At 37.2% G+C, this 22,984-nt stretch overlaps 1 protein-coding gene and 1 pseudogene across 2 annotated transcripts in view; one reads left to right on the top strand and one right to left on the bottom strand.

Annotated features, from left to right (window-relative positions):
• The window catches only part of LUZP2 (leucine zipper protein 2), a 462,949-nt gene that overhangs the window by 118,361 nt on the left and 321,604 nt on the right, over positions 1 to 22,984 (bottom strand). For both annotated transcript variants that reach the window (XM_078058292.1, XM_078058291.1), the window contains exon 6: positions 3,747 to 3,809. In XM_078058292.1, the coding sequence (XP_077914418.1) occupies positions 3,747 to 3,809 (63 nt within the window). The remainder of the gene's footprint in view (positions 1 to 3,746; positions 3,810 to 22,984) is intronic.
• On the top strand, positions 6,215 to 6,992 carry LOC118532634 (transcription cofactor vestigial-like protein 1 pseudogene; annotated as a pseudogene).

The raw sequence follows: 22,984 nt of genomic DNA on the forward strand, positions 1-22,984 counted from the left end.
ATTCTGTTGCCCAGGACTCATTTATAGCCAGGTCAGTCCCTAAGGTAAACAGACTTTATTTATTTATTTTTCCAAACGAATGTTGACCAATATCAATGGGGAATGAGAGGTTACCACTACATATGGTGTGCGTGATTTGCTCAATTTCACTTCTACTCTTTCAAATAATTAATGCTCTATTTTTTAAGTGTCAGAAAAGACTAATTTTAACCATTTTGGGTATTCATTTTAATGCATATTTATGCTGAATGCACAGAATACAATTTAAACTTTTATTCATAACTTGAATTAATTATTAAAACATCAATTTTTGTGTTATGCAGTGATTCATTCAGGAACTATAATAAAAGGCTACATATCTTTGTGCTGCACTAAGTTAGCAAGAACAGTTAGATTTCCTGAGCTTAGTTAAGATTATTTAGAAATTTTTTTTTTGGAAATTTTCATCACAGTCAGTCATCACTTCTCTGCACTGTATATTCCAGCCATCTTCTAATGTTCAGTGAGTTAAAAAGCAAAATCCTATCTAAAGATCTAAGAGTATGCACAGTAAGAATAAGTGCATTTTGAGTTGAGCGCATTTTGTAACGCACATTGATCTAAAACCCCATGACATTTTGTTTTCTTTTAGCTTCCTAGGGCATCATTTTGAAAAGTTAAAATTGTCAGAAGGGTAAACTTCAAACCATTGAGTTATTACTATATTGGGGATGTTAGTAATTTTTTTGGGTGGGCAGCAAAGCAAGGTTTATTGAGTGATAGCAAAGTGATAGTACAAAACTCCCAAGGAGGGAGGGGACCCAAGAGGGTTGCCGGATTTTAGTAATTTTTAAAACTAATAATTTTAAATGTCATTTTACATGTTGATGCCTGTGAGTCATGAAGTTTTCACAAGTCTGAAGTAAAATTAAGTTTGTGATAATGATGCTGCTGATTGTAAGTATAATAAAAAGATGGAGAGGAGAAGGTGAAGACAAAGAAGGTGGCCATGACAGAACATTTTATTTTTTCATTTAATTTTATTTTTTAAAGATTTCATTTATTTATTTATTTGACAGAGAGACAGCACAAGTAGGCAGAGCAGCAGGCAGAGGGAGAGGAAGAAGCAGGCTCCCCACTGAGCAGGGAGCCCCATGCAGGGCTCGATCCCAGGAGCCTAGGATCATGACCTGAGCTGAAGGCAGACACTTAACCAACTGAGCCACCCAGGTGCCCATGATAGAATATTTTAGCTAGTCTCTGACATTTTTCTTCTCTACAATTCATGTCCAAGTAGCATTTCCTTCATGAAATAATAGTGAAGATGATTGTAGTGGTATTTGCAGTAGACTCTACTGTTTTCAATATTCTGCCTTGGCAAATTAAAACACTGGCAACCCGGGGCACCTGGGTGGCTCTGTCGTTAAGCGTCTGCCTTCAGCTCGGGTCATGATCCCAGGGTCCTGGGATCGAGCCCCACATCAGGCTCCTTGCTCTGCGGGAAACCTGCTTCTCCCTCTCCCACCCCCCCTGCTTGTGTTTCCTCTCTCGCTGTGTCTCTCTCTGTCAAATAAATAAAATCTTTCAAAAAAAAATAAAAATAAAACACTGGCAATCCATTAGGTGTCAATGGGATCTGGATATTTATTTATCTATGAATAGTTTAGGGTCACTGATTTAGAAGACAGCTCCTTTTTAGCTCCTAAACTGATAGAAGACATTACTATTTTGTTTTGGTGGTAGTGGTGGTGTTAAAACAAATAATTACATTTATTACCATATTCTTGGGAAGTGTTTTTGTGACAGAAAAAAAAAAATATATATATATATGCCTCTGTTATTGCCCAGAATGTTAAACTCTAAATTTTTTCTATAAATAAATAGATAGGTCAAATAAATAAACTGATTTCAACATTATGCAGTACTAATATTATGAAGCATCTCGGAATTCATAAATTAAAATGCAGATATAATATATCCTCTAAGGAATTGAGATGAATTTAAAGAAATGAATCATTCATGAACTAAGGGGCTAAAAAATACAGGTGGACCCAGATTGTTGTTGTTGCTTATTTATTCATTTGTTTGTTTCTAAACAGCACAGGCAACTTTGCCTAGGGGCCATCTCTCTCCCGAGAGTGTTGTGGGGACTCTGGGAACATGGTAACCATCTCAGAATATAGCTGCAATCCACATAGTACTTATTCAAAAATCGGTTCCACTTGCTTACCCTCTTATAAGTAATATCCAGAAACTGCACACTACTCATATAATATTTCTAGAAACCTAGCAAATTAAACAACGTAAGTGTCTATGTCTATTCACTTAGAAAAGTATAATGAAGGAAATACTACATTGGCTCATATCCACAAGCTATTCAGTTTGATTATTCATTTATGGAGCATCAACTTTTAGTTTCCATGTATTGAAAATTTCTACTCATTTCATGTACAATATTATTGTGAAGGCATTATAAACAGGTTATTATATTTCATGTTAGACTCTAACTTCTGTGTTGAATGGCAAGGACTTTTACATGTCCATCAGGGAGTATTCTCAGCTTGTTTACTAAAAAAAAATCCGAAGGTCTGGATAAGCGCATGACCACCAACCTAATGACATTTTCCAGACTCCATTCAGCTTGGCTAGGCATGTGACCTACGTCTGGCAAATAGGATGCAATGAGACATGTGTTACTACTTCCTAGCTGGACTTCTAAAAAGCAATGCTTGTGAGTCACCAGGTAATCTTCCCTGTCCCTTCTGCTAGAAGGTGATAATAACAGGGAAAGGTCATTGGAACAAAAGGTAGATCCACAATTAGAAGATGATAGTGGTATTTCACCAGCTCTGTGCCTTACTTCTAACTACTACAGGAAAGGGGTTAAACTTTTAACTTGTGGGAGCCACTGTTCTTGTTCTATCTATACCATTTTCCTTCCCCCTTCTTTAACAGATATCAGATCTACATTGTGGTATGTGTGGTATGAGGACTCTCATGCCTACTCTTTATCATTCACAGGTTTTTCCATTAATAAATCCCTTGCACAACGAGTCTCATATTTTGTGTGCTTGTTGGAGGATCCAGCTAACACAGTGATTGTGGTCTCCTCTCCTCCAGGAAAAGAATGACTTACTATGACACTGTCTCTAGTATCACATTACTATCACTAAGAATTACATGAGCTACAAGTCTATAGCATTAAATAGGGGATCATAAAGCACAGATGGATTTGGGAGATCAGAAGTATAGGAAATTGATTTTAGATAAATCTGAATTAACCAGAATGACTCCCCAAACCCCCACTAAGAAATGCATGAAACAATTTTCCTGCCTAGCAAGTAGACCCAATGATTGTGTTTGTTTCTTAAAGTTTATGGTCAACCCCAGAATCCTCATTCTGACATTTCATTGTCATTGCAAAACTTTGTAGACATCACATAGTAGATGGTTCAAAAAAATAAAAATTTCATTGACCTCCAGGTATTTGCTATTAAGAAAATCCTGATAATCCAGTTAAGGATGGAATCCATAAAATCACTTTAGGGAAGCAACGCTTAACTGGCTTAATTTCTTTTTTTTGGTTATGCAATTTTAAAACACCCCAAAACACCTAAAAGTTTAAAATCTGTTTTCATTTTCCTGTTCCAGTGTTTTCATTTATGTTAGTGACAGACGAAGTCTCCAGGTTTCTGGGTTAAGGAAGAACAATCTGGTGCTAATATTTTGGCACTCTTTATTCCATTGAAGCTAGAAAATGTACTCACCTCTTCTGCATGGATGCCACACAGCTTGCTTCCTGACAAGAGTTTGTTCTTCAAGCTTTTATTCTGATGAAAGAAACATAGTTTATTGCTAAGAAATTATAAACCATTAACAATTCCTTAAATATGTCAGGCGCATTTCTCTGTTTTGTTCATGTATAAGTCCTTCATGATAGGAGATGTAATGGATTTGCATAAAGTGAGTAGAATCTGTCATGTAAAAGAATGTTTCTTTCATTCAATTAACATTCTGATATCTTCACATTAACATGCTCATTTGAAAAGATGGAACTTTATTTGGCCTTACATTTAATGCTGTTTTATTATATCTGCCTATTTTATATTAGAAAATAATTTTAGTTTCAAATCTGCAATTGATGCTGGTTTTTGAAAGCACATCTCTAAACAGCAAGCATTGGGTTTTTTTAATCATTATGTTCAATTAGCCAACATATTGTACATCATTAATTTTTGATGTAGTGTTCAACGATTCATTAGGATTCTGGTCACCTTGGATCCTAGTATAATATAGTCCCACACCCATGAGGGTCTGTATTCCCTTTAAAGACTACAGCTTTGAGTCCTCTTATATTCTGGAGGCCTGTGAATTATACTCAAAAGGCTTCTTGATGCTCAGAAGCCATTTCTTTTTTCAGGCCAATAAGTGTACTCTCTTTGCTGGGCTTGAGTCTGGACAGATATGATAATCCTTTGAACTCACCATAATTGACCTTGATTCATAGATGAATGTTTGTTACTTCTGACATAGAAGCCATGTGTTCTTAGCCATCTGAATCTAAACCCTTACAGCTATTCAATTGTATCTGCCTCATTATGCTCAGGCTTTTCTGTCTTTGTCCTGATAACTCAGGTACTTTTAGACAGGGGGGCTAAAGGGGAACAGAAAACTTAATGAAACCCACAGGATTGACTTTGTACTGTCTCCACAGGAGAAAACCATGTAGTGGTAAAGTACATCTCATGCATAATGACTCTAAAGAGAGTCGATCTGATGAGAACTATGAGCAAACTGAACACAATTTATGCAGAATGAATGAGTAACTGAATGAATGAATACATCAAATTTGAGAGTTCTTCACTTATAATTCTCACCTCTTGAACATCATTTCCTATTTTATTTTCCTGTCATGCAGGGAGGGGGTACAGCTGCCTCAGTCGGAAAGAAACCTTTGGCTAATTTTTCTTCTTTAGCGAAGAGTTGAAATTCTAAAAAACTCATTTCTTAGAATTTTAGTACTATGAAATGATTTACACAAATGAGGAGTTATCTTGATTCACTAAAGTAATTTTTTTGGCAAATATTCATATTCATCATACAACAAAGCACGAGATTAGAGTTTTTAAAGAGAATTTAATATATATTATCCCTATATTGAGAAAAACTGTAAACTATAACAAGGGGATGAATACCGATGTTCTAAATCTGCAGTGTTGCTCAGATTGTAGGTTAAAAAATACCCTAGTTTCCTTCTGTTTGTGTCTATTTATGATATTTTTGACATATGTGATCTTAATTTTTTCTCATAAATAGTCTATTTCTCCCTTTTTGATTTCTCCTATCATCTTTATACATAGAAATATCTTCATTATCTCTAGAGATTTAATACTCACTTAGATTTTTCATCTTTTTTTTTTTTTGAGAGAGAGAGAGAGAGAGAGAGAAAGCGAGCATGTGAGCAGGGGGGAGTGGGGCAGAGGGAGAGGGAGAATCTTAAGCAGGCTCCACTGCCCAGCGTGGAGCCTGATGCGAGGCTTGATCTCACAACCCTGAGATCATGATCTGAAATGAAATCAAGAGTAGGACACTGAACCGACTGAGCCACCCAGGTGCCCCAGATTTTTCATCTTTTTTAGGGTTATAGTCTTTTAGTGGAAAGACATGGAATTTAAATAAGGTCTATAGTTTGTTTAATAGTATTGTATTAATGTTAATTTTCTGGTTCAATAATTATATTATCACTCCGTATGATGCTGTATTAGAGGTTTGGGGCAAAGATACACAAGAACATTCTATACTAACTTGGCATGCCCTTTTCTATGTCAAAATCTATTTCAAAAAAGTTAAATTACCTAGGGGCGCCTAGGTGGCTCAATTGGTTGGGCATCCAAGTCTTGATTTTGGCTCAGGTCATGATCTCTGCGTCCTGGGATGGAACCCCATGTCAGGCTCCACGCTCAGCATGGAGTCTGCTTGGGATCATTTCTGTCCCTGTCGCTCTGCCCCTCCCCCTGCTCGTGCTCTCTATCTCCCTAAAATAAATAAAATCTTAAAATAAATAAAATCTTAAAAAAAAAAAAAAGTTAAATTATCTAAGAAATTAAAATTAACTCTGAGCTTCTTGAAAGTGGGTCAGGCAGCTCTGGCCATCACAGCACACCATTGCCCAGCCAGAGCATCTTGCTGTCTTAGGTGATGGTCAGGAATTACACCGTCACCTGTGTCACTAGAAATGGAAGAAATGGGGAAGACTGCTGTGGAGGTGCAGAGACCGATAAAGACTGAGTGGAATTCTGGTGTGCCTTTTTCACCCATTTTCAAGGGGCCATCAGCAGCATGGTGGATGAATACCTCTAGAGCTTTGAGCACTGTCAAGAGCCCCCAGGGATTGAGTCCCTCAAACCAGAGTGAAGATGTGATCCTGACGAATGACAACAACATGTCTCCAAATCAGCGCGGCTGTTTCTCTTCTCAATGGACAAAACCACAACCAGAAGTATCTTTGACATATTCTGTCACCAACTGCAGCTTGAATGGGTCCTATGCCTATGGATCAGTACCCAGAGTCCCAGGCGAGGACCTCTTCCATTCAGTCTGGCAAGCTGTGGCATTTCCCCTCCTCAGCCCGTTCCAGCTTTCCAGAGCCTGACTATTCTCACACCTACTCCACTGGGCACACGGTTCTAGAGCCTCGGCCTCATGGGAAATAGAAACCCTTCCTAAGTCTCCTCCAGCATGACACATACCTAGCCCATCCTCAGGAACCGGCTGTGTAGGACTGCAATTCTGCCCAGACAGCCAGAAGCATGGGACTGTTCTTCAACCTGCCTCCCAGATCAGCCCACTATAAGAAAATGTACTCCCCCACCCCACACCCACACACCCAGATCGTGGACATGCCAGTGCCAGCCTTACAAGCGAAAAAGGCCAGTCTCCAGAGAGAAGAAATCTATCCTTTTATTAAACTTCAGTTTGAAGAAGAGAACTCCTTTTTTCAAATCTGCTCATGATTTGCCTTCCACAGGAGCCCCCCTGACTTCCATAAACAATGTAACCTTCCCTTTAGCTCTTTCACTGCTAGTGACATCTGGGAAACATTAGCTTTCTTTTCAGCACAAAACCATTGGGGCCACCCATGTGGATACCCAGAGCATCCTAGACAAATTGGAGGTGAAAGACAAGGCTTGGTCTATGAGATGGCAGCAGGACCTCCCTGCAAATAGTTCCAGAAAAAAATGGTACACTTCTCCAATATCATTCATCTCTCTAATCTGGTAGACAGCTTTGTGTTCAGTATGAGCATGGCCCTTAGCGTGTGACAACTCAGGAAGTCGCTGCTACAATGCTCCCCGTCCACACACCCCGCTTGCTCCTGTGGAATGGCTCAGAGGGTGGAAATTAAATGAATTTGTGGATTAAAAAATACTAGTAAAATAAATAAAAATTTAAAAAATTAAGATAAATAAAATTGAGACAAGATAGGTGAAGTGTATTGGATATGGAAGATTTACATACCAACACAAACCATCCACATCTGAGTAACTTGATTAGAAATGATAATGCAGTTAATAATATATTTAAAATTTAGTGTATGTGGCCTGTACTATTTAAAGTTTGCACCTTCACTTAAAGCTTTTTTCCTTTTTTCTTCTTTCCCTTTTTTTTTTTTTTTAATTCTGTTCAATTCTAAGATAACACAATGAATAGAACTTTATTTCACTGGAAATGCTTATGATGGACTTGGAGAATGCATCTGGAACTGCACAGGGAAGACTGCTTCTCCTCAACATGGGTATCTTGGTGACCACCCCAAAGTGAGCAGCACTTCCATTATGTGTCCACCGTCTGTGCAGGCAGATGATAATTCTGGGCAACTGTGTAAACCATGTAAAGCAATATGTTTCCATCAAGCTAAATGTCATTTCTAAAGCTTAAGGATTAGAGGATTTCACTATTTAAAATATACCCAGAACTGGGGATAATAATTACAGTCACCCACAAAGGGGCCAATTGCGGCACACAAGGGAGACTTGTCAAGGCCCGTACTAAGATTGTCCTCAGATGACATGTTCTTCAGGAACATGAACGGCACATGGGACCGAAGAGGGAATACTGACTCCCAGACAATTCCCTGATTTAACCTTACCACTTGTGGTTAGTGAGCATACTTCTTTAATTCCAGAAGGAATCATGGCTTGATATCACTTCGGCATTAAGAACACAGTTTTGTTTTGTTTTTTTACAGTTTTGTAAGCAGACTTATGTCATTTCATCTACCCTCTAAACAGTGGATCTCATCCCTATCAAACCTAATGATGCTTTTACAAGATCTAAAACAACTTACACATATAATTATACCCAAGATGCCAGGATCCAATTATGATTATGCCTCACTTGAGGGAATATGAAGAAAAGTAGATTAAAAGAGTCATCAAATGTTTAGATGTCTGTTCTTCCTGCCTGTCACACTTCTGCTATCCCTTATTCTAATAACCATACTCTGATTTTTCTTATGAGCAGTATTTTTCCATGCTAATTCCATGTGGCTGGTTTGACTCTAACCCCTCCCACTCTATCTAGGATAAGGATAAAACTCAAGCTCAGCCAATCAGTCTTGGTCCAGATTTGGCAAAATAACATAAACACTGCTGATGAAAAGCTAATATAAATCTTTTCTTTTCAAGAATTATTAAGGAAAAGGTGCTGAGAGTCATCACTAAGTCAGAACCCCTCTGAGACGACCTAAAATGTAAAGGAACACTTGAGTATGGAGAGAGAAATGTTGAATCCTGGTGATAGCGTTGGCCCTTCTTCCCTGCTTCATACTTTCCTGAAGCTAGTATACTCCTGGGTGTTTCGATTACATGCTTCCAGCACCAGCCCTTCGGCTCTCTTGACACCATACTTACATCTTTTTGTCCACCCTATCTTACATAATCACCTAATTCTATCACATCTTTAGGATTCAGAGTAGCAAAGAACATCCAAATAACCATGCTTATATCTAATGCTTAATGCCATAACTTATCAGGATGTGGGCCATCTATTTTGCCTTTTCTAAATGGAAGGCAGACCTTGCTTCCTACCTATTTAGGGAATGCTCCCCAACTGGATGCTGTACAAATTTGGGGTAGCATGAAACAAATGTCCCTATGGCCTTCTTGGGAACCCAGCTTGTATATGTGTCAGCCCTGCCTAAAAATGTCATTTAATATTTCCCACTGTCTATAGGATAAATCTCAAACTCATATCTGATAGTAATATAATATCTATCTTAGGAAATAGATCTGCTTAATCTAGTTTTAGTTTTTACCTGGGAACTTAAAACATCACATTTTCAGTAGCATTTACGTGGTAGCTCAAACCCATCAAATGTTCTAGGCTACAAAACAGAAAGAGATATAAGCCTAGTATATCTCTATAATCTTTCTATATGTAAATGTAAAAATTCCAAAATTGCTGAGTCTAGATTTTACATAGTGCTTTCAAATGAAATTAGGTATTAAGAGGTATTACTGCTTGCAAATAATAAAAACCAATAATAGCAAAATCAAGCAAAACATGAATTTCTTGTGAATATCTCAAGCAGAATAAAGTCTGGGGAATAAGGCTCAGAAAGTAGACAGGAACCAAGTAAGACAAGGTATTTATGACTGTAAGACAGAATATAGTTATTATGACAACTATAAATCACTATACTTATTTACAAGGTGGAATGATGAGGTCTCAATGAATTTTCATGGTAAAAGTCATAACCTGGGACCACTTAGGATTGTCAAATACAATGAATTATGTATATGCATTTATTTATTTTTTTTAAAAGATTTTATTTATTTATTTGACAGAGAGAGACAGTGAGAGAGAGAACACAAGCAGGGGGAGTGGGAGAGGGAGAAGCAGGCCTCCCGCCGAGCAGGGAGCCCAATGTGGGGCTCGATCCCAGGACCCTGGGACCATGACCTGAGCCGAAGGCAGACGCTTAATGACAGAGCCACCCAGGTGCCCCTGTATATGCATTTATAATGTTATTTTCTAGATTAAAAATATATATAAACCACTGCTTCCAGGCAGCCAAAACCATGTGTTAATTATCTCCAAAGTGCAATTAAATGTAAACAAAAAGTAAAAACACCTGCAGTGTTATTCAAACTAAAACCAGACTGCTGTGTCTAACTGTGGAAAGTAGCTCCTATTTTAGAATTTCCTAAAACTGATTTTCAGAAACCATTATATATGACTGCTTGAGACCCACATTTGTTTCAATTTAAATGTGTTTTTAAAATGCCTATAGAAAGGGCATGCTCTTTCAAATAAGTTATTTTGTACTTGGAAATCTTATATCCCATATTAAAGAAAACAATATAGTTTAGGTGTAACATGTAACATAAATACTTTGCTTCTAAAATATTAGTAGATTTTACATTTTATAAATTTTTTAAAAGTCCCTTATTGAGGACATCTCAGGAAAGGGATGGGATACTGGACTGAAATTTAAATCATGAGTGTTTGTTTTATTAGTTCTTAGATGTACTTTTTTTTTTTTTACTTCTTACTGTTTCTGAAATCAGGATGTAGTCTACAACATTGTGCACGTTTCATTTAGTGTTTACAGTTTACCCACCTTAGGAAAGTTGTTAAGTCACTTTACAATTGATACTCCTTAAAATTTAAAGACTGTTATTCCACAGTTCTTGTTTCAAAATAAGAGGTAAAGAGGTCAATAAAGGGGAGAGTTTTTTCCTCCCATTTAGAAAAGCTTACCTGTAGAAAAAGTAGGGAAAATAAGAAATGTGTATTTGGCCTTTTTATTTGTTCTAAGCCACAGAGAAGACAAAAGTATACTTTCAAAATAAAGAGAGATAAAATTGTCTATGAAATAGTTTCAAACTGATAATGGAGAAAAAAGGCCAAATACAGATCTTTAGACAACTGAAATACCTTTTGTCAAAAAGACAAAGCTGTTCTCATGAATTATACAAAAATATAATGTAGGTATCAAGAGAAACACTTACTTGAAACTAAATATTTTCATTAATTTTTTTTCTGAATCATCCTGTTTAAATATAATGCTATGATTTAATCTATATGTGAACTAATTGCTAACTTTAATAAAGATTTATATTTTACAGAAAGATTTAAAATTGAGTAGGTGTGAATGAAATGATCATTCTATAAACATTTAAATAAAACCACCAGACAACCTTGCTATCATCCAAGTGATGGTAGATACCCCAGTTGAGTGTTGTTGGCCTTGCCAACTTCAATTCTAAATTGGTTGTAACAGAAGTTTTACAAGTGCTAATAGATTTCCTCATTGAGGTTAACTCAGGAAGAGTATGGGATATTGAAGTTGGCTCTAATTCATTAGAAAATGTAAGAGTGCTTCATGAGAGTTTTATTCTTGGCTTAGCCCCAAAGTAGCTCTAATATCTAGTATAAGTCATCTAACCCCTGGACATATGTGTCAATATATGTTGAAATAATGGAGAATATTTAGGTCATCTCTTAAATTTCTTGCATCTTAAGGACTGCTGTCCTACTATTGAGAGAGGACGTGAGGGATATGAGCTGATGACTTTTTCTGGTATCAAGTAAGAGGTAATTGTATGACATTCCAACTTACTGAGTAAATTAATTAGATATTCTATGTGCTGCTTAGCTGCATCTCATACCCACGAGATCACTTTTCAAATAGTATGGATATAATACAGAACCCCACAGCTGGGTTCTTGAGGCAGAACAATCGTACTTGAATTCCACTTTTTATAAGCTCTGTAAATTTGGATGCATCTTGCAACCTCTGATAATTCCTCTGTTTTCTCATCCATACAATTAGGTAACTGTCATAACCAGCTGGTTCTTAATGGGGCAGTTTATTAAATGAGATTATATAAGCAAAACACTTATGACAGTGACACATAGTGAGGACTTAAAAAATATTAGATCTTACTATTTCAATAAAACTCACTTCATCTTGTACAAATAAAGAAGGAAAACTTTTTTTTGATGATTAGAACAGCACTCCAGAAGTTTCAGGATTTCAGCATTACAAATAAAATATATAAAAATATAAATACATATTACATATATATATATAAAATATAAATATATAAACATATGTATATATAGTAGAAGATGGCAGTTAAGTTTCTAGCTAAGGAACTCTAATTGATCAATAAATAAAATTTATTGTGGAAGTCATTGCATTCAATGGTATTTCTTTCTATGTCTGACTTGTTTTTCTTTTAAAATAGACAATTCTCCTGCAGACGGAACCTGCTTCTGCTGTCATTACTAACTCCCTTCCCTTATCAGAGAGCTCTCATTCTGATGGGTTAAAAAATGTAGCTAAATATATGAAATGGCATTCACTGCAGAAATAAATTTATGAAAAAAGCATTAATATTCTTGTCAACATTTATAAAAACCTTTTTTGTACTAGGAATGGGGCTAAAACAATCCCTCTTTTCAAGGAGTTTGCAATCCATGAAGGAGGCTGAGAGTAGCACTCAAAGGCTCTGGAGGGGCAGCTTCTCAGGGAGTGACACTGAGCTGTCCTCAGCTGTGTTAAAGGAGTCAGCTTAATAACAGGAAGAGGCAAGAGAGAGGGGAGAGTAGGTGCATTTGAACTACAAGATGCTCGGTGGCAACATGCATAAAGTAGCAGTGAGAGAGTAGAAAGATGAGACTAAAGACTGGGGTGAGCCACATTAGCAATGAATGTGTAGCATGGAAGTCACGTGATCAGATTTACTTTTTATAAAAATGAAATAGGAGTTTGCCTCCATTAGGTTCTATTTGCAGTTATAATTTAGGCAGTATTCTACGGAGAGAATAAAAAAGTCATAGAACTCAGTAACAATGAAATCTGATTAAAACATGGGCAGAGGAACTGAACAGACATTTTTCCAAAGAGGACAAATGAAGGGCTAACAGGTACATGAAAAGGTGTTCGACATCACTAGTCTCAGAAAAACGCAAAGCAAAACCACAGGGAGATGTCACGTCACTCCTGTTAGAATGGTTATCATCAAAAAGACAAGAAGAGAAAACAAGCATTGGCAAGGATGTAGAGAAAAGGGAACCCCGGTGCACTGTCAGGGGGGATGCAAATTTGTACAGCCACCATGGAAAACAGTAAGGAAGCTCCTCAAGACCTTAAAAATAGAATTATGCTATGATCCAGCAATCCTATTTCTGGGTATATATCCAAAGGAGATGAAAACAGGATATTGAAAAGATGTCTGCATTCCCATGTTTATTGCACCATTATTCACAATATACAAGACACAGAAACATCGTTAAGTGTCTGTCAGTGAATGTATGGATAAGGAAGATGTGATACACACACACACACACACACACACACACACACACACACACACACACCAGGAATATTATTTACCCATGAGAAAGAAGAAAATCCCACCATTTGCAACAACATGGATGGACACTGAAGGCATTATGCTAAGTGAGATAAATCAGAGAAAGACAAATACTCTATGGCATCTCTTATATGTGGAATCTGAAAAAGCTAAACTTATAGAATCAGAGAATAGAATACTGGTTACCAAAACCTGGGGGTTGGGGGAAATGGGGAGATGTTGGCCAAAGGGTACAAATTTCCAGTTAGAAGATGAGTAAGTTCTAGGGATCTAATGCACAACATTGTGACTATATATAGTTAGATATACTATATCATATGCTTGAAAGTTGCTAAAGAAGGAAGATCTTAAATGTTCTAACCACCAAAAAGAAATGGTAATTATGTGACAAGACGGAGGTATTAGCTAAAGCTATGATAGTGATTACACTGCAATATATAAATGTATCACGTGAACATGGAACACACCTTAAACTTTGACAATGTTGTATGTCAATTATACCTCAATAAATCTGGAAAAATGAATGAGTGCTGAGTATATGTGTGTTTAAACTATCATTTGTTGAATGCTTATTTTGTGCCAGCTATTATACAATTATTTGCCTGTAGGGCTGCTATGAGGATTCAGTGAAAAAGTAACGAGGATTCAGTGAAATAACTTATATATCCTCATTACTTTTTCACTGAATCCTCATAGCAGCCCTACAGGCAAAAATTCTTAATCATCTCCATTTTTTAAATTTATTTATTTATTTATTTTCTTTGAGAGAGAGAGACAGACAGACAGAAAGCGTGAAGAGGAGCGGGGTGTGGGAGAGGGATTGGTGGAGAGAGGCAGAGGGAGAAGAATGAGAGAGAATCATTTTTTTTTAAATATGTTATTTATTTATTTGACAGAGAGAGCACAAGTAGACAGTGAGGCAGGCACAGGGAGAGGAGAAGCAGGTTCCCCACCGAGCAGAGAGCCCAATGTGGGGCTCAATCCCAGGACCCTGGGATCATGACCTGAGCTGAAGGTACCCAGAACCACCTGGGTGCCCCTAAAGAGAGAGAATCTTAAGCAGGCTCCATGCTCAGTGCAGAGCCCAACTCTGGGGCTCCATCTCACAACCCTGAGATCATGATCTGAGTCAAAATCAAGAGTCAGATGCTAAAGTGACTGAGCCACCCAGGTGCCCCTAATTATCTCCATTTTAGAAATGACAAAGCTGGGATTAGTCCAGGTCTAACACTGGCCAAAAAACCATGTTCTTCTCCAGCATGCTGTATAGTTTTTACAAATTCTTCTTTGCTTATAGAGAAATACAGAAGAGAGAGAGAGAGAAAGGTAGAGAAAGAACATAAGTCCTCGATTTCTACTGAGTAATAGACAACAACCAAAATGTACATAAACGGTGAAATTTGTCTTTGAATTTTTAATTCCAGATACATGCATTTTTACCAATCAATCCAACCCCAACAGGTAATACAATAAAGCATGGTTTATAAAATAACTTTACCCCTAGAGCAGTAGGGCAAAGTAAATTTGTTGTGAAATCATTAGGAAAGATCAGAAAATTCACTTGTAATTACTTCTGAGAATATCCTCAGCTCTGCCCAGTTAAGTCTTGAACACCTACCATCCTCTCTTTGCAGTACTGCTGGGAATTCCTAGCTCAATAAAGTCATTCCATCCTAAGAACACAGTTGAGTAACTACAACTGAGAGGAGATCTCCTTTTTTCTTGTCTTTAACTTTGTGGGAAACCTGAATTCTTTTCTTGCTTTTTTCCCCAGAGTTTTACCAACATTTCCTCAGGCCCAGGATAAAAAAAAAAAAAAAAAAAAAAAAGTGTTAAGACATATTTCCACATTGAAATAAAAATGGTACAACTGCATAAGACATATCAAGGCTGTGTCATTTATTTATTTATTTTTTAAAGATTTTATTTATTTATTTGAGAGAGAGAATGAGAGAGAGCACATGAGAGGGGTTAGGGTCAGAGGGAGAAGCAGACTCCCTGCCGAGCAGGGAGCCCGATGCGGGACTCGATCCAGGGACTCCAGGATCATGACCTGAGCCGAAGGCAGTTGCTTAACCAACTGAGCCACCCAGGCGCCCCAAGGCTGTGTCATTTAAACCTAATACCATTAACTTTAAAAATTGTTTTGTTCAGTCTTTGCTACTCAGTTACCATTGCACAAATGATGACTAAAGGTCATTAATGCTTGCTTACAAGAATAAATTGGGACCTAGTTTATTATTTATGATTTAATTGAATCTTGCCAATTATGCTGAGGCATAATTTGTCCAGACAAGAGTTCCCCCCACCCAGAGTAGCTTTATTTTTATTTTAAATTATTTCAATGACTATACATACTTTTTCTTTTCAATCTTTGGACTCTTCAGAGTGACTGAGCGGTTTTTTTTAGGTCATTTCGTTCTTCAATGTCAGATACAATGTTCTTTATAGAGTATGAACATAATAAAGTTTGTACTGGATATTAAACTCAAAACCTGTAGTTATGTCATAGAGAAATATATAAGGGATGGATTTCATTTATTTATATTCTGACAATTTTCAAATTACATGTTTCTTTCATACCGATAGCTGAGTCATAATAATCCTTAGTGCTGGACTCAATGTTGGATCTGGCTAACAAACAAACAAACAAACAAAAACACCCAGCTGTCATATTTCATAAATAAGAATATGTTTGACTGGAAAGGTTTTAATTGAAAGGCTTTGTCTAAAACTACTATGCAGTTTTATATGGGACACTCTACAATGTATGAAAAGCATAATTCTCCCATGAGGTCCAGCATGTTATAGGTTAAGAACTATAATAAGCTCCCCTCCCCACCAAGATAAAGTTTAAATTGTGGCTTCTGGAAAAAGGAAGGAAAAAAAAAAAAGGTATTTACAGATAGAAAGCACGAATGCTTTCATATAGGTACATCAGGGGAAATACTGAAGATGGGAAGTTTTCCTTTCTTTCAAACATTAGGTAGATGTGTCTATTTCATAGGTATATGCAAAAATAAAGTAGAATTTCTACTCTGTCTGTAGCCATAGTTGGGCCTAATCTGCACTGATTCAAATGCTGGTTCTTAGGTAACAGTATGATTAATATCATTCCTTGCACTAGAATGTTACACTTTTTGTTACAGAGTAATCTGGATTCTACCTGACTTAATGAATAGAACAAATTGAACTGCACTAAGATCTTAGCACTGGTTAGATTGTTTCTTCTAGATATCTGCACAAACCATGGTTGAGCCTGGCTAACACTGCTGGTAACAAATTAATGATAACTGCTTAGTGTTTTCTATTACCCTAAAGAAGTTCAGATGGATCAAAATAAATTTTTGAATTAAGTGTGATGCTTAAATCACAACGTGCTTTATTTAGGATCAAATGCATCTGCTGCCACCATTCTCTTAAGCATAAATTTGCTCAGTCTTATCCGAAAGTGTGCTCATAAGCCTTAAATAGCACGTATTTTGCCAGTATCCTTTCCTAGTTATTTAAAACTTAATAATCCTGCTACAGCAATTGCACTCCAAGTGATTGGGCAAGCTGTGAGAAGAGTGACTGGTGGTGCTGTACAGACTTTCTCCTTTGAAAGGAAATTATGTCACTATGAATTTTTTGCATGTGAATGAGTATTTTGATCTTGGTGGAAACATCTGTTTAGAGTGCCTTCATCTGTTTAGAATGCGATGGAGGAGACAGTTGCTCAAATACTGATGCTAAAAGATTTCATGGCAAAGTTGCCTCTCTCCATTCTAGGGCTGGCCTCTACTGGTGTCAGAAATTTCACCATTAAAGCCAGAACTCTGGTGCTGATTTCATTCACTTTGTCATTTATTCATCTGTTCTTCAAATATTAAATAAGTGCTCCTGTAAACCATGCAGGGTAGGCACAGCAAGGTATTAACATACAATACTTGATGCTCCACATTATGTGTCGTTAGGGAACTGAAAATTAAAACAGCAATGAGATACTACTACACATCTATTAAAATGACAAAAATTCAAAACACTGACAACACCAAATGCTTTTAAGGATATGGAACAATAGGAATGCTCGTTTACTGCTGGTGAGATTACAAAATGGTATAGCCACTTTGGAAGACAGTTTGGCAGTTTCTTATAAAACTATGTATGCTCTTACCATATGATCCAGCAATAATGGCCTTTGGTATTTACTCAAAGGAGTTCAAAATTATATCCTGCACAAGGATGCTTATAGCAATTTTATTCATAATTGCCAAAACTTGGAAGTGACCAGGTGTTCTTCAGTAGGTGAGTGAATGAATAAACTGTGTTACATCCAGAAAATGGAATATTATTCACACTAAAAATACCCAAGCTATCAGGGCATGAAAAAACAAAAGTAAACTTAAATGCACATCACTAAGTATAAGGAGTCAAACTGAATAGGCTATATACTCTAAGATTGCAACTATACAACATTCTGAAAAAGAAAAAAAATTATGGAGACAGCAAAAAGTTTACTGTTTGCTAGGGGCTCAAATGAAGGAGATGAATAGATAGACCACAAAAGATTTTTAGGGCAGTGAAACTAATCTCTATGAGACCATAATGGTGGATGCATGTTATTATACATTTGTCAAAATCCGTAGAATATACAACACCATGAGTGAAGCCTAATGGAAGCTATGGCCTTTGGGTGATAGTGATGGTCAATGTAGATTCATCAATTTCAACAAATGTACCACTTTTGTGTAGGATGTTGACAGTGGAGGAGACTGTGGATCTATGACGGCATAGGGTGTATGGGAACTGTGTACTTTCTACTCAATTTTGATATAATCCTAAAACTACTCTAAAATATAAAATTATTAAAATAAACAAACAAACCTGTTCAAAACTACTAAAAACATAATAATATCTGACCTTACAATCTACAAAATAATAGACTTAAGTAATTGGTATATTTAGCATTTAAACCAAGTATATTGGATCTCCCATGTAAAATATATGTTTTTTTAAGGAATAAAATCAGTATGATTGCATGAAGAGATGGATATTAATAAAAAATATTTTTAAAAAACAGCTTTATAATAAAACTACCTTAACTTTGATAAAGTGGCTTTATGTCACAGAGAGCTCTTTGAAAGATCCTAAAGGAGCAGTTTAATAGTTAAGAACTTAAGATCTATTGAAATAATGGACTGTAAAACAGAGATCACAAATTAAGCTGTAAGTATCCTTTCTATTGTTTGCTAAAGTAACTAAAAAATAACAAATAAGCACATTAAAAAGAGAATACTAATAATTCTTCAACTTGACACATTTTCACAAATATAGTCATTTAAAAATAAGTAAAATGTATACAATTGATTTTATTTATCTTCTTTAGTCTTTACAAACTTGTCACAGAAACTGCTCACTGAAATTCCAATATGCCTGTAGAAGCACTTTGCTTTATTGTAGATCTCATTCATGTCAGCAAACATTTTTTTCCACTTTATATTTACATTGGAATTTTAAGTGATTATTTTCATGTTATGACTCAAAGTTTTGACTCCTGCTTCTAACAGAGTGGTCCCAGGAAAAGAGAATATATATGTTGGGTAAATACTATTTAACTTTTTCTGAATATTTGAAGCATTTGGTTTTAAAATCAAATCACTTTAAACTTTCTCTAGTTACTTCTCATTTTTCTCCCAAATACATAATCAAGTGCTTAAGTTTTGGCCTTGAAGAACTCATGCAAAAGCACACTATTGGTCCCCCCTTACACAAGACTCACCCATCCTGTCCACAGAGATGTCAGATCTAGTGTTATTTTTTTTTTCACTGCATAAACTTCTCTTGCTAAGACACATGTTCTAACCCTACTTTTTTTTTTTTTTTTTTGGCTAATACTCAAGCCTGTTCTTTTCATTATTGCTGAATATCTTTATCCAAGAATAACTTTGATTTCCCTTAAACTATAACCAAAATATCTCAGTTAATTGAAAAGCAATGTAACTGAACTTTAAATGCATTAACACACTGAAAGGCATTAAATCATTAAAGACCTGACATATCAGAATGGAAGTTATGAGTATGCCAAATATTAAACCCAGGTAACAGTAAAATCATGAAACTTGGATTAGGTGACTCTCTTATGCTCAGATGGCAAACAAGAAACAAAGCCAAGATTCAAATCCAGGTTTTGACCTCCATCAGCTCTCCTGTGTCCATGGCTCAGGCTTATAAAAACCGTATCTCTGCCTCCCACCCCAAAGTCCCTAACAACTCGGCTTAGAAAAAATTCTCTCCTGTGAAGCAACGATTGCCATGCTGTACAAAGCACTTTCCACAACACAGATACATCTGAAAGGACATATTGTTGTCTAGGATGGTACTACAGTTAAGGAAGAAGGAAGGCAGGGAAACTTCTTTTCAAAGACAAAAACAAAACAAAACAAACAAAAACCTGAAGCAGCTAAGAAATGCCCAGCACTGCACAAAATCTCAGAGATACGATAATAAACGAGATGTAGTCTTCACCATCTACAATTTTACAGTCTAACCCTGATGTGCGCAGAGAGCGAGGGGAACCTTACAAGCTGGATGTCAACACAGAAATGGGTTGTTTTCGTACCAAACTTTTCCAGGAACTTCCGATAAGCCAGTGGGTCTCAAAATATGTTTTCTGGACCAGCAACAAGCATCACCTGGGTACTTACGAGAAATATAAATTCAGAGGCCCCAAACTGTCTTTGACTTACTGAATCAAAAGCTCTGAGGGCAGGCCCTGGCTATTCTGCTGCTCACTCAAGTCTGAGAAGCACTGCTGAACACAAATGTAATAATTTGTCCAGATTTATACAGGTAAGTCTAATGGGTATTCCATTCCTGGTTTTATGCCCACGGCTAAATAAAATCTGTCTAGTTCATATCACTTACAAAGGTTTTAAGTGAACTGCTCCCATTCCTTCACCTCCACCACCGCACCCTGAGGGATTTTAAATGCTACAGATTACCTAACACATGGCTACCTTCATATGCTACTCCGGTATCATTGCTAAGCAGCCCTCTCCAATGTGGTCAAAGCACACCCATAAATCCTTCTGGCTGCAGTTCTGTGACGGGGCTATTTTTCATGATGACGGCAATATATTTCAAAAAGCCTTTAACATAAACCTTGCATTGTACACTTCTCATGAATAATAAATCAGTCATCTAAATAACCTTACTAAAACCCACTTCCACAGGCATTCCCTTGGTATGGTGTTAGGGCCTTGGAACTCAATGCTGCCCATTTGACTGGCAGGTATGGTTCCTCCCCAGCTCATCAGGCTTCTGATGCCAAATGCACACTCGGCTCGTGTTTTCCACTCAAGGTTTTTTGGCTTGGAGTTCACTCGAGTCTCTCTTAAAGCTTAGAACTGGAGGCAGATTTTTTTTTTTCTAAGTTACTCTACCAATCTTAGCATAGAATTATCTTCATCACAGAGTCAAAATGTTGTCACTCTATTCTTTGAAGGTGTTAAGAGCCAGACTCCTGCTCACTGGATGTGTTACCACCTCCCTGGTGTTACCCTTGCCTGTTTGATCCTCATCTCCGTATCTACATTCCACCATCAAAGAAGGGGGAAAGAAAAAGAGGAGAGTAAATGGATTTTACTTTATGGATACAATCTGAAAGGTGCCCACATCTCTTCTGTTTATAGAACAATGGACAGCAATTAGGCACATGGCCCCAGCAAGCTGCAAAGGAAGCTGGGAAATGTTTATTCTGGGTATCAATTTGCGTAAATGAAAGTGGACTATTGTTTCAGAACAGAGAGAACAGCTATTGCTGGAGAACTGTTGATCTTTGCCACTTTTTCCTGGTTAACTAGCAGAACACATGAGAAGCAGCGTTTTCAGCTGAAAGCATTAGTCCACCTATTGCCTGCTCCATCCTCTATGAGTCTGCAGAAATTGGTCAATTATGTATTTTGGTCCTTGTTCCCAAGCCACTTGTGACCTATCTGATGAGGAAGTAAACACCAGAGATGAAAGGTTTATTTCCAATTTCTCACACTGGAGTCCTCAAATCACCTTCAGAATGACCTTAGGTATTTAATTGGAATCCTAGTTCCTCCCCAGACTTGGTGAATCAGAGTCTCTGGTAACATGCCCCAGGAACCTACATTTTAGCATTACCCCCAGAAGAGTCTTAGGCACATTAAACTTTAAAACCACTGCAGAGTCAGAGGAAGAAACGGCTAGATTTTAATTTTGGGGGGATCTCTCTGTCTTATCTTATGCCCTCCCACTGCTAATGTTCTTCTGTAATATCTGCACGTTGGTCTTTCTATATTTATTAATCCCTGGCAGGTGTTAGAGCTCAAATGTTCCAGAAGAAAACAGTGAAACTTTCACAGTTATTCTTTCACAGTTACTCTCTTACACAAAACAGTTACACTTTCACAGTTATTCTCTTATATAAGCTTCTTACCAACCCTGTAAGGTAGCTAGCAAGATGTTCCTATTTAACAAACAAGTAAACTTACTTGACATTCAGAGAGGCCAAGAGACTGGCCCAATGCTACATGGCTCTTAAGAGGTACAGGTGGGTTAAGATCTTTACTTAAGCACAGGCCCTGTGCTAGTCTTCACCTTCTCGCAACTGTCTCCCAAATAATAAGAAAGCTGAGAGCATGACCCCAAAGGTGACCCCAAGGTGGCTTCTGCTTTGCCACCTTTGACCCACGAGGATGTTTATTTTGATACATTTGCCCACAGTACCTGCAATTATTCCAACTAGAAGGACTACTTGGCAACTTTTAATGTTGAAAGTGGTATCTAAGGTCAAAGGGTTTTCCTGAGGGAGGTGGGAGGGAAGTAATACTAACTGGCCAAAGCACGAGTTTAGGCTCTTCACACATTATGGATACAACTCACACTCCAAAGACCAAAGACTTGGTCACTCCATCATTCTGATTTATCTTACGCTGGGCTTAGAGTGTATACATGGTCCACGATCCTGCATTTACCTTTACGTTCTTCTAATTATGCTCAACAATGTAAAACATATGCACCACTTGAAGGAGTTATGAATAGATGTGGGATTTCAAAATCACTAGTGCCATTTCACTTTCAAAGTTTGGAAAGACCTGCGGCTCATCCGAATCTTGTGCCCACATTGGATTCTTCCTGTGCTGTGCCTGCTGCAGGCTGTGCTTTGAGACTCGCACCGGGGTTCTAAGGCATCAGAGTCTGTGAATGAACTGTCAGCACATCTGTCTGACTTGCATTTCCATCTGTTCATGTGGTGTGCACCTGTACTTGGCTGATTAGACAAGAACAAGGGAAAGAGTCTTCTAATGCTATTCTCCTTACAGTCAACACTGAGATTTTTTTCACTTTTTATGTGATAGAGTGTTAGAGAGGGGAAAAAAAAAAAACCATGAAACACAATTCACCAGACATGTTTTAGTCCCGGGGCTCCCATTTACACCCATCACCACGGACATACCTGCACTGGGGCACTTTTAAACCTCGCTTTCTCCATCTGTAATTACGTCTGCCTTTTCACTATGTTAGTGTGAGAATAACAGGAAGCAATGGATGCGCAAGTGCTTTGTAAATATAAAAAATGCAATTCTGCGTATGGCATATATTCTTAT

This window comes from Halichoerus grypus, chromosome 11 (genome assembly GCF_964656455.1).
Source record: "Halichoerus grypus chromosome 11, mHalGry1.hap1.1, whole genome shotgun sequence".
Classification (NCBI taxonomy): domain Eukaryota; kingdom Metazoa; phylum Chordata; class Mammalia; order Carnivora; family Phocidae; genus Halichoerus; species Halichoerus grypus.